This window comes from Engystomops pustulosus, chromosome 2 (genome assembly GCF_040894005.1).
Source record: "Engystomops pustulosus chromosome 2, aEngPut4.maternal, whole genome shotgun sequence".
NCBI lineage: Eukaryota > Metazoa > Chordata > Amphibia > Anura > Leptodactylidae > Engystomops > Engystomops pustulosus.
Genome location: NC_092412.1, coordinates 101010594 through 101023422, shown reverse-complemented (window position 1 = coordinate 101023422; position 12829 = coordinate 101010594). Strand labels below are relative to the sequence as shown.

The 12829-nt window shown below is 39.0% G+C and overlaps 1 protein-coding gene across 3 annotated transcripts in view; it reads left to right on the top strand.

Annotated features, from left to right (window-relative positions):
- The window catches only part of CRACDL (CRACD like), a 58535-nt gene extending 46674 nt beyond the window's left edge, over positions 1-11861 (top strand). For 2 of the 3 annotated variants that reach the window (XM_072135736.1, XM_072135738.1), the window contains 6 exons: positions 255-326; positions 2842-3063; positions 4055-5456; positions 9481-9656; positions 10237-10384; positions 11498-11861. In XM_072135736.1, the coding sequence (XP_071991837.1) occupies positions 255-326; positions 2842-3063; positions 4055-5456; positions 9481-9656; positions 10237-10384; positions 11498-11643 (2166 nt within the window). In that variant the 3' untranslated portion in view covers positions 11644-11861. The remainder of the gene's footprint in view (positions 1-254; positions 327-2841; positions 3064-4054; positions 5457-9480; positions 9657-10236; positions 10385-11497) is intronic. The other variant, XM_072135737.1, reaches the window with a different exon arrangement.
- Positions 11862-12829: the final 968 nt, after the last annotated feature.

The window sequence follows — 12829 nt, the reverse complement described above, 5'->3', positions numbered from 1 at the left end:
CACTTTTTGTTCTGCAGCTTGCAAATACATAGCATGCTGCAGAATACTGTTCACTGTGCAATCTCATCAGTTGAGCTTTCTGACAGCTGGGTCTCCTCATATTCTCAACTATGAGCAAAAAAACATGAAATGTTACAACCAAGCAATAGTTTTCTTTAGGGCAAAATACATGCAATAAAAACAAATAAATGCCTTGTAAGTACCCATAGCCTTAAAGAATCCTAAGCTTTTTTTCTTTTTTTCTTTTCTTTTAGTTTTCTGACATCCATAGACATCACCACAGCTCACTGAGCTTAGCTGGAACAGGCAGTGAGGAAGATGAACAGGTAGGGTATCTCCAAAAAGGTGATTATTCCAGGCTCCTTCAAAAGAAACAAATTAACATTGACACCACATCAACTAATCAGCAATTTGCTTCCATTGTTTACCCTTCGTTAGAGGGAAACAGATTGCCTGAAAGCTAATCACTGATTGGATATTGTGTATTTAGTACAGCATGCTCAGAAAACAAGTCCTTGTTACTTTTACATGAGATTTTGTTAGGGAACTCGTCTTTGCATAAAACTTGTTGAGTTGAGCATTGCATCTGCAATAACTCATATATATATCATTGCAATTCTTTAATTGATGCGGTCGGGCCGTTTCCTATATATATATATATATATATATATATATATATATAAGCACCAGAAGCAGGAAAATCTAATTCTCCATGGTTGTTCTAGTCAGGAGCATAAAATGAATGCAGATCCTACTAATGGCATATGCGGTCAGAGAACATTGAGCAGCCAAATGAAATTACATCTTTTCCGGCTCTTCCTTATTAGATTGCTCCTGCTTACATAATATATAGGGGAGTTCCTTAATATATTTTATGCACAGAATAAAGTATAATACACTGACGTACTGCACCGTATTGTAACAGCAATCACGTTACGCTAGTATAAAGGTGGTTCCCTACTTAAGGACACCCGACTTACAGGCAACCCCTAGTTACAGACGGACCTCTGAGCTCAGTGTGACCTTTGGTGAAGCTCTCTGAAAGCTTTACTTTAGTCTCAGGCTGCTGTAAGTTGTCTAGTAAAGTCAAAAACAAATATATTTCCTGGCTATAGAGGTGAATTTGAGAGGAGCAGCTTGATTAAAAAAAAGCATGCTTTTCTTGCAAATTCTGAACAACAAGTATTATAAAATATCACCAAAGCTCAACTCTTCCTTCAAAACAAGGAAAATTCATAGAAAATGAGCTTCAGATAAAAGCAAGAAAGCATTACTTAAGCAATGTTTGTGAGTATTTCGATAATTAATACCTATCTCCTTAAACCTTGGTGATCTGCACGATTGGCTTGTCTCCCTTTCCATAGTATTCATGGCTGTTTATTCATAGAAAATGGGCATCAGATAAAATAAAGAAAGAAACAGTATTTTCAATTGAAGATCACATACACCACTCCACCCTGTTCTGAAATGGAAGACTCTTAGTGCTTCAAGGCTTGGCAGTTACTCCCAGTCATAGTATACGCTGTGAGCATTGATCCATTTAACAAAATCTTGCTTTCAGATGGAATAAACAGCCATGAATCCTATGGAAAGGGAGAAAAGCCAATTGTGCAGATCACCAAGGTTTAAGGAGATAGTTATTTATTATCAAAATACAGGCGGTCCCCTACTTAAGAACACCTGACTTACATACGACCCCTAGTTACAAACGGACCTCTGGATTTTGGTAATTTACTGTACTTTAGCCCTAGGCTACAATAAACAGTTATAACAGTTATCACATGTGTCTGTAATGAAGCTTTAGTGTTAATATTGATTCTTATGACAACCCAACATTTTTAAAATCCAATTGTCACAGAGACCAAAAAAATTTTGACTGGGGTTACAATAATAAAGTATACAGTTCCGACTAACATACAAACTCAACTTAAGAACAAACCTACAGACCCTATCTTGTATGAAACCCGGGGACTCCCTGTACTCACAAACATTGTTTAAGTAATGCTTTCTTTATTTAATCTGAAGCTCATTTTCTATGAATTTTCCTTGTTTTGAAGGGAGAGTTGAGCTTTGGTGATATTTTTTATTACTTGCTGTAAGTTGTCTGTAATGAAGTTTAATTGATAATCTATGTACCCATTACAGCCAAAAAATTGTGAAAATCCATTTGTCAGTGGGACAAAAAAAAATTGGTCTTTAGTTACAATTATAAACTATACAGTTCCGACTTACAAATTCAGCTTAAGAACAAACCTAAAGAACCTATCTTTTACATAATCGAGGGACTGCCTGTATATTAGTAGATACTTGTTGAGCAGTGTCTGACAAGGCGAGATAGCTGATGCAACAAGTGCTACTAGAATACCAAAACAAGTCACACAGCAAAAGGGTTAAAAATCACTGAGCTGTATAAACACAGGGAGAGCAGAGGCAAGCTGCCGTGCATGCAGCTCTAAGCCCTCATTCACATGAATGTTGTTTTTGTGCTCTGGTGTTTCAATGGATAGCAAATGGACAATTTCATTTCTATGGGCTCATACACACAGCCATATGTGAGCCATTTGCCCAAGTTGCAAGACAATCCTGACTATGTTTGCGGCTTGGACATTCACAACATTCAACAACGGATCTCAGATTTTTTTTCAAACTAAACACAATTTTTTAATAAAGTATATTTGGAAAAAAGGATAATTAATACAAATTAGGTCCCTGGTATTCTACATAAGATTTGATGGAATACAATGGAATTTAGTTTTTGTGGTACGCCTCTGGTTTGCCAGGGTCTCTACAATTTGCTTAGTCTTAATAAAGTCCTAATACACACATAATGCACCATTTTAGATCTCATCAGAAACCCCTTCAAGACCTCTATCTCCAGATGAAAATGAGCTTAAAGAATCGAACAAAACATCCTCAGTGAAAAGTGGTACCGACCTCTTACCGTCAGCTGATTTCAGCACTCCTCCTCAGAATTCTACATTCCTTGACAATTCTGCTGCTAGACATAGACTTTCAGTGAAGCCGAAAAATCAAAGGTTAAGCAAGAACAGAAGACCATCTGCGGTAAATTTGTACTTTTATATGTTATTTATTACCCATTTATATTTACATACCAAGTATCAACTTATGGTTACAAACTAAACACTCATGAGTTGAAGAAAATACATCCTCTTGGAATTCTATGTTTTTGCATATCAGGACGCAATGAAAAATGTCCTTGTCCTTAGAAGGGCTTAAATCTAGGCAACAACATGAGGGAGAGTATTGACGTTAGTAACCTCACTGTTCTTCCTACTGTTACCCACAGTCAACACTTCTGACAGAATCAAAGGTAAGAATAAGGCAAAAAAATTTTCACATCCTCCAGTTCTTGTTAGCCAATGGTTTTCCGATATAACTAATTAAACCCAGGTATTTGTTTACAGTTGCTTAAGGGGTTGTCCAGTTTCAGCAGATACATTTTATTGTCGGTAACGTAAGGTAACAAATTTTCTGTTTCAATCCTTTGCTGTTTTCCATCTGTCATTCTGCAGGAAGCTTCATAGTTTACTTCCTGTGGATAAGAATCAGTCCATGGTCATGTGATGTCACACAGGTGCTATTAGTATCAAAAAGAATAATCAGAGCTTGACAGGTTTAATAAACATTCAATCCTTCTACTGAATATCAGCAAGCAGAGATCTAGAAAACTGTGTGGAATTGATGCAGAAAAAATGTTTTGAAATTGTGTAACTTTTCAGTCTACTAAGAATAACATTTACTTGTTGAAACTAGACAATCCCTTTAAGTATTAATTACTAGTTGCAGCAGTCATAGCAGGGAGTTATAAGTCAAAATATAAAAAGGGTGTTCCTAGCCATGTCAGCTTGATATAATGGTCTCATCAGTAGTATTTGCTACTAGGATACTCCCCAACAACCCTCTATCCAATAGAACGATTAATTTTGATCCAACTGTTAAGGGTGTATACATATCTAATTACTCTAGGAGTCCTTGACCTAGACATTTTTCAGATGTAGCTTACATTTGACATTCCTTTTTTAACATTTCTCAGGCACTACAGGAGGAGTCATTCAAAAATATAACCTACATGGAAGAAGAAGATGTTACTACATCCAGGCTAGAACATGACACCTGTGATCCCACAGAAACTCCTACAGACAACATTATGGATATAAACTTAGAGGCTAAGGAAGCATCAACAGAATTAGCTGAGGTTAATGAATCACCAAATCCACTTAATCTCCCGGAAGTGGCACAAGGTAGATCTCCCCACCAGGATCTAGTTAAAAATTTAGAAGCTGAAAATGTCATGGCCAGTATTTCAGATTCTGTAAACATAGAACTAGAGGAAAAGATAAAGGATCAGAGTGAATTAGTTAGTGCAAGGTCCAATGAAAATGTTTCTATTGCCTTGCCTATTATAAACACAGAAGTCTTTCCTGTGTCTCTAACTAAAAATGAAAACCGCCCAGTTAAAGAGAGTAAGACATCAGGTTATGGTGATGTCCATGTAAAATCAACTGCTGTAGAGAAAGCTGTCCATTCTTCAAGGACTACTTCTCTTGGACAATCCCAGGAATCCTTACAAAATAGGAGAAGTGTTTTCCAGAATTCACGGTCTGAAAAATGCCTCAATTATCAAGACCAACCTCTATCTGACAAAGAAAATCATAAACAGCTTGGAAATGGAGATAAAACAGCAGAAAAGTCACCCACAGAAACTGTTACACAAAGAAAGTTTTCTGTATCATCGGCTTGGGAGAGACCTAGGACTGGAAGCTTTTCAGTGAAGCCGAATGTTGAGTCGGATGAACAAAAAACGACAAAGTTGTCTTTGCAGAAACCAGCAATGTCTAAAAAAAACATCTTGAAGGAAGAACATAAATTTGTTGCCTCAAACATCACAAATAAGTCCATTAGTAATAAGACTGAATCCGTACCTGACCCTGAGGATACGCCTGCAGACAAAGCAGTCTTTAGTAACTCTAATCCAAACCCGGGTACAGTCCCTGCTGCAAGTGATTTACCTCTGCTTACCGAATCACAAGCAAACTCTGAAGACAGGAACCCCTTTTTTGTAAAGTTAAGATCCACATCCTTATCCTTAAGATACAGGGATTGCATAAATCCAGTGTCAAACATGATAAAGAGACACAGCGGTGAGTTTAAGCAGGCAAAAACTACTGATCTGTCCTCTTCAAAGGAGGCATTAAACACTGAACAATCAGAAAACAAAGGTGGCGATCTCCGCTCAACAAGCGAAAATGAAAACTGTAAATCGGAGTCAACAGAAGTGACACAGGCTAAACCACCACTGCCCAAGAAGCCTGTTTTGCAAAATATTACAGTTGCTGACAACAACACAAATAAAGAAACATCAGAGAGTAGCTCTTATCAAGAGAAGATTGAAAAGAAAGTGCCTGATGGCAGGCAAGGTCTCAAGAAAGCCACTGGTAAGATCTTCCTAAAAATTTTACATCTACATAGTCTGATTATCTTATGTGGTTCTGCAATGCTTTTCCATAGGATAGGTGATATGAGATTGGTGAGAGCATGACAACTGGCACCCTTGCCAATAAGCTGACAGCAGAGCAGTGACACTGGCCAGCAGCGATCATTACATGGTAGGTGGAGCTGGAAGCAAACAGCTCCATTTACTGGCTAGTGCCTCTGAAGGCTTACCCCAAGCATGGCTTTGAATGAAGTGAATATGGGTTCCTGGCATTCCCCCTCTGATCTTGTATTGATGACTTATCCTGTGGATAGACCATTAATGGGTATTGGATGGTAACAAGATGAAACTCCCAGCTCTGCAATCTAAGGTTTTATAAGCATTGTACTTGATTTAAAAGCTTACGCAGGGGCACAATAGAAAAGTTCATTTCTTTTTGCTGTACATACTGGTGTCGATTGATGGTGGAACAACCTTTAAAGGGGTATTTCCAGCTAAAGTATTATGCATATACACTTATATCAGAGTGATTAGAGAGATCTCTGGTAAAGTGTCGGTCAGCAGTAAATCACAGCAGAGCTAAACAGCTTGAAGAAATGGCTGCAATATACATGGTTCTCTCTGTTTTGTTCTATGACAGGTACTGAATTTCTAGAGCGAAATTTATGACAGGTTTAGTAATGTATAAATTGATCAGAGACTGATCTGGACAGGTCTTGCAAACTCTCCACTCATTCTCTACATTGATGTGGTCATTGGTAACCTTATCAGAAGAGATGGGTCAGAGGAACTGTATTTTGGAACACAGTTGGGGGTAAAGAATCCCTTAAATATTTTGGAAACATAAATCTCTACAATAGAGACCAGTGTGGTCACAATAACAACCCGCCCTATAGCGCAGATCTGTGATTTTCATATTGTTTGTCATAGAATGTTCCCAGAAGTATACATGGCTGAATTCTTAATAACTCGAAATGAATAACTCAAACTTTCAACAAATGATTTTTTTATTACTTTTCTGAGATTTTTTTTAATTTGAAGATTAATTTGCCCTATTAGATTGATAAAGGAAGTAAAAGGATTGGTGTCTCCTGCTAGGGAGAAGTGGTGAGAATATTTATGGCCATTCAATAGAACTGGCAATTAAAGTGTGAATATAAATAAAATGTTACAACCCTCCCTACTGAGGAGGTAATAAAAAGGATCTATGCCTAGATGTAAATTGACAGTGAAATTGTACCTCGCTCTGCACAGATCACTCTTTATGGGTCTCCATCTTCTCTTGATGTGCTGTTTCCATATCAACAAGCAATAAGCAGGTTTATACTGAGCATCCACAGTTACAGGGATAAAGAAGTGAAAAAAAAATAAAAAAACAACAACACATATTTCTGTCCCAGTGGATGTGAAAACAAGAAATGGATCAACTTGTTATTTTATTTTTTGTTCACTATTTTGCTTTTCTTTAGCTTTTTGTTGCCACTATCTGTCAGAAATTCAGTATGCATGTTTGGTTCAAGCGAACTTGGATCTTATTCTAAATGAATTGGGCTAATGGGCAGCTTTCAGAATCCTTTCAGCAGACATTCTACTATGGAAATTCTGAAGTGTATTTTCCTTGCGCAGTTGTGGCTTTTGTGCTGCTTTCAGCGAGGGATAATTTTTTGACATGCTACAGGTTGAAAACTTGCATTGAACATGAGTTTGTATTGTAAGTGTTAGGTGCAGCATGTAGATAAGATTCTGTAATATCCCCTCTGCTGTAACGGTACTATACAACTCAACAAGAAAGCCTCAGGTTACTCACTTGTTACACCAGACTTCTTGGTGAAACTTGCAAAAATAACCGTGACCTGTAAACAAAGATCTAATGGAAATGTCCTGGGACCTCACATTACTACAAGCTTTAGATTTTTATCCTTACAGTGTGTTCTTGTAATTACACTAAAATGTATACTCCCAGGTGGCAGCGTTGGCAAAATAACTTAAGTGGAAGCAAATTCAATTGAACTTTATGGCAAGACTGATGTTTACACCAAGTCATGTCCCTTATTCCAAATTCTATACTACAAAAGACTGTTTAAAGAATGTGTTCCCAATTCTTTTTATTTTTCTTAGCAAGCTTGTCTGAAAATTGCCAGCTCAGTGGCAGGTTAATGGTGGGAAGCTTCATGTTTTTTATCAACTAGCTAGGACATTACTTACCAATATCACTATATCAGAGAGATTGGGGTAGTACTGTGTTAGTAATCTTTATTTATCCTTACTTTTTCTCCTTTCTTTTTACATACATACATTTATTGATCACTATGAGTTACAAATATACTTAAAGGGGTTGTCCAGGTTCAGTAAAAAAATCCAGAGGTCGTCTTGGGGGCACTGTAAAAAAACAACTTGTACCTGTTTGTGTGCAGAGGCAGGCATTCTGCACTCCAACAGCTTCCACACGCCTATCCCCTGTCCCTGCCCGTGCCAGGCGGGCAGAAGTTCTCGGAGTTCAGTGTGCCTGTCCCTGTAAAAAAACAGGGGCACCACAGCAATGGACGCAGGCGCGAGACAATGTCCTGAGAAGGTGAGTACACATTTATTTTTTTACAGCCCCCTCTGGTCACCTCTACATTTCTACAAGCATTCTGGAATTCTAATATTTTTCAGATACAAATCCCACACTCCCAGGTATGCAAATGTTACTATTAGTCACACTTAACAGAAGGTGCACATTTTCATAACGGTTATCCAGAATCTGAAGGTATTTTTAGAATCCAAGAACAATAAGCAGCCGGCGGGCTATCTCATTCACATGAAATCACTGCAGCAATAATTGGCAAGCAAAGGTTTAGCAAATCTCAAACTGATGTAGGTTATTGGCCTCTTAAAAATGTAATTCTTATGTAAGACTAACTTATGTGTAAAACTTGTAAAATTGTCAGCGAACTACCCACGAAACATCCACGATAAACTAGTACAGAAGAATAGTTCAGTTCTTATATTTATATAGTGCAATGAGAATGCTTCGAAACTGGGGTTGCGGTAGGAGTAATGGTAGATGCACACAATGTCCAATTTTGACCATTACAGCACACAGCCTCACTAAATGCAATACATTTTAATGGATCTGGATCCACAGACACTGGGGCTTATTTAATAAGGGTCCGTGCATGCACTTTCATTGGACTTTCAGGCGTTTTCCGGTTTTGCACAGCTGTGACAGGTATTTAATAGGGGTCTACGCTGTCATTGTGTCGCACAGGTGACATCCAACTGATTCGGACTGAGCGTGAAGTCCCTCACCTCAAGGCTCCCATAGGAATCAATAGAGAAACTAACTTTTTGTCAGTGGGGGATATATCAGACAATTTGGGGGATATTTATTAACACACCTGCGCCACAATTCTGGTTGTTTTGTGCCAAAAATGCCTGAATGTCTAAAATGCCTTTCACCACATTTTTCAAGGCTTTTAGACCTTTTTTTGGTACTTTTCCCACTTTTTCGAGTAAGGGCAGTGGCCTTCGGAATAGGGGTATGACCTTGTGAAAAAGGACATGTCTTATTTTCTCCACTCTTTACTCCTTATCTATGTTTAGTTTATACATTTTATGTTGCAAAAAAAGGCACAAAATAGGAGCAACTAAAACCTCCGATTAAAAAAAGGGAAAAGAAGATTCCAAGGTGTAGAGCACTAAATGGACAAGGGCACCAAATTCATCAAAACCAGCACGTTCATTTGTGTGAAATGAATGTTCATTGTCACAGCTTTTTTGCTTATCCACAAGTAATGGCTACATTCCATACCCTTTTGGTTTTGAATAAGTGCCGTTCCTTGTGCTTCGTTCTAATGCAAAGGTGCTTGCCCCCCGGTGGGAAATTGAAGAGCCAGTGTCAGCCACACCTTAGGACATACCTTCGGTATACAAAGAACAACTGATGGATGGTACTAGAGATTTAATAATTTCCTATATTCTATAAATAATGTGATAACTAGACATGTACAAGATGTTTACATTTAAATGTTTTATATTCCCAGATAAAAACACTCCTGAACGAACAGCAGAACATACTAAGGCATCGGAAAACAAAACAGAGCTTTCATGGATATCTGTGGCACGGCAGAAACATAGAAGCCTTAAAGAAGATCGTTCTGTCTTTGAGCACAGCCTCAAAAACCAGGATTCTGAAAAGCTAAACAAAGACAGAGCAGAGGTAATTTCTCAAAATAAGGGAAAATTTCAGTTTACTAGAATAGTACTAATACTAGAATATAGAATTATAGGATAACTATCGCTAGGTAGTTGTGATTTTTTGACCTATAGCTAGATCCAGTTGATTGTGTGGGCACAGAAGCTATGCCCGACATGATCACTGCAGGAGCCTAAGGGGCTAGTGTTCTAATGGCCCCAGTTAGTGGTAACACTGATTGTATCTATGTCACCCATTGAATTCTGCTGTTAATAAACAGCTCAATAAAGCTGTGTTGCAGACTTCCAGCACAGCTTTTCCCGTAAGCCTTGACTAAAGTCCTATAGCTTCTCCAGCAGCTCCATTGACTTTTAAGGCATTTCCATTATGGCTTAAAGGAAAACTTGATACCAGAAGTCTGTATAAAGGGCGGGTAAGGTTGATTTGCCATCTGCTCATCTAAAGGTTGGGTAAGGGAAGGGTTCTTGCGGTTAGATCCACCTACAACCAGACAATTATGCCCTATCCCTGGGAGAATAGTCATTAATGGGAATCTCCTTTTAATGTTCAGTTTGATCAAAACAAAACTTTCTTTTTCTTTAAGGCCTGTCCAAAGCAGCAAATTGACTCAATTCTGACCAAGACAACGAATTCATCAGTTTCAGTTCTGCCTGAAACGTATGGGCAAGACACCAAGGCTGAGAAGATTGAGCAGAGGCAAAGAGCAAACACATTGCCGCATCCTGTCCATGGTGAGAAAGAGCTATTGTCTAGATGAGGCTGCCTTTTGTTTAGCTAAAGCGAGAGAGCTTTTGGAGGATACATTAATATTCCACACGGGGATGTCTTCCATGTACAAACGCATCTCAAACAAGTTTTAAAGACATTAACCGCATGGTTTCCACAGCTGCACAACTTTCTCATTTCTAAAATGTTGTAAATCCATCATTTCACTTTCTTTTTTTATTTAAATTTACTTTACATTTTAGGAAAATCGGAAAGCAGGTTTATAACATTTTAAGTACCTTTCCTGTATATAATAGAAATGACCCCTACAGACCAGTAATACTGCTCAGGTTGTATAACATAACCATGGAAAACAGAGGCATAGCTTAAAGCTGCTTACTGCAAAATGCCCCACTTGTGGCCCCACTATGTACCGTAATGCCCTCTTCTTTGGCAGCCACAACGTATAGTGCCCCTGTTGTGGTTCACACTCGCTATACTGTAATCTTCTTATGGCCTCCACACTGTATGGGAGATAGATTTGTGATTGCGTTGTGAGATACCAACACCTAGGGCAGTGGGATAGCACCTAAAATCCAGGAATGTCCTACTAAATCCAGAATGGATGTGACTTATGCATGGGTTATTATGCATTAATAATTTGCACCTAAAAAGTCATAAAACAAAGATACATTTAGGAATGCTGCAACAGCATGGTCCGCGTGGTCCAAGGCACTCCCCTCTCCTTATCTTCTCCTCTCCCACACCATATGCCGGCGGTGACTGCAAGGCTTCATGCGGCAGTCATGACCTCCTCGGACCGCCCCCTCATGAATACGACAGACTGCGGTAAGCTTGGTCCCTGGGCTATGTAGTGCAGTGTTTACTAGCTTTATCAGCATGTTCTGATAAAGCTAGCGATTTAACACTGCTATTACTGGCGTAGAGCTAGGAACTGCTTACTCTAGTAAGGGTTTTTACAGGGTGTCGGGTCTTCTTTGGTATAGTCCCAAAAATGCACCTAAAAGGTCCCAAAATAAAATAAAGATACATGTTCCCCTATGAGTAGTAGTAGTAGTAGTAATGAGTAGCTATTACTACTAGTAGTAATACAATCAATTATGTTATATATCTTGCAGCTACACAGTTGTCTTTACTGACAGAGAAAGAGGAAAAAAATCCACAAAAACGACAAATATTTTCAGTCTCACAGGAACCCTCATGGATGGAACTGGCCAAGAAAAAGTCACAGGCCTGGAGTGACAAACCTCAGATCATTAAATAAGAGAAGATGCCTGTTGTCTGCCTAATACTTGACCGTCTTCGCCACCTTATTACAAGCACAGAATACAGCTGAACATCTAGAAGTAGAGGAACTTCCAGCAGTTTTATATGATCTGTTACTATATGAGTGATTTCTACAGTCCTCACCTGTAAAGGTCCATTTTGTTAATAAGATGTATATGAAGTATCAATTAACAAGTAAATCTGTTCATGTTTCAATCCGGTGATCTTAGTTTCTTAAATAGTGCTCTACGTTTGTTTGCACTTTTGTGCTTTTGTTCGGGCTATTTTTAAGCATTATGTTTTCTCCAAATTCTGTCTTTTGTAAAAAAAAACTGGATAACAACTTGAAAAAGAGTAACCATTTTGAGCTCCTGATACAGACATGTATCCTTTATGATAGTGCAAGATGGTTTACTTTTTATTTTGGAGATATGCACTGTCATTCTGGTTCCACTCTCTGGGTACGTGTGTGATGGCGCATGAGACTCCGGCCTCTTGATGTATCCAGTGGCTGGCTCTAAGTCATGTGCTTCCTGACGTAGAAATATTCCACCGCCTACTAACTTTCACTTTGAGATGTAAGCTCGCTGCAACCTGTGCTGGGGGGAAGCCCTGTTTAGCCAGTTAAAGGGGTTTTCCCAAGAAAGAAAATTCTCACATCTCAATCCCCTACTGATGGTAACACAATAAAAATCATTTTACCTTACAATTTTACTCAGTTTTATTGCTGGTTTAGCTCCTATCACTCCCTAGGCTGCTCTGTTTAAAATTCCAGGGTGTGGTTGGGGCCTCTCTAAGTAGACACACTGGGGCAGATTTACTTACCCGGTCCATTCGCGATCCAGCGGCGCGTTCTGTGTGGAGAATTCGGGTTCTGCCGGGATTCACTAAGGTAGTTCCCCCGATGTCCACTAGGTGTCGCTGCTGCGCTAAAGTCCATCGGAGTTCACTGAAGTTCACTGTCCTACGCTGGGTGCAGGTAAGTGTGCGTCAAGCGACACTTTTTTTTTTAAATGCGGCGGTTTTTCCGAATCCATCGGGTTTTCGTACGGCCACGCCCCCCGATTTCCGCCGCGTGCATGCCGGCGCCGATGCGCCACAATCCGATCGTGTGCGCCAAAATCCCAGGGCAATTCAGGGAAAATCGTCGCAAATCGGAAAAATTCGGCTAACCCGCTGGAAAA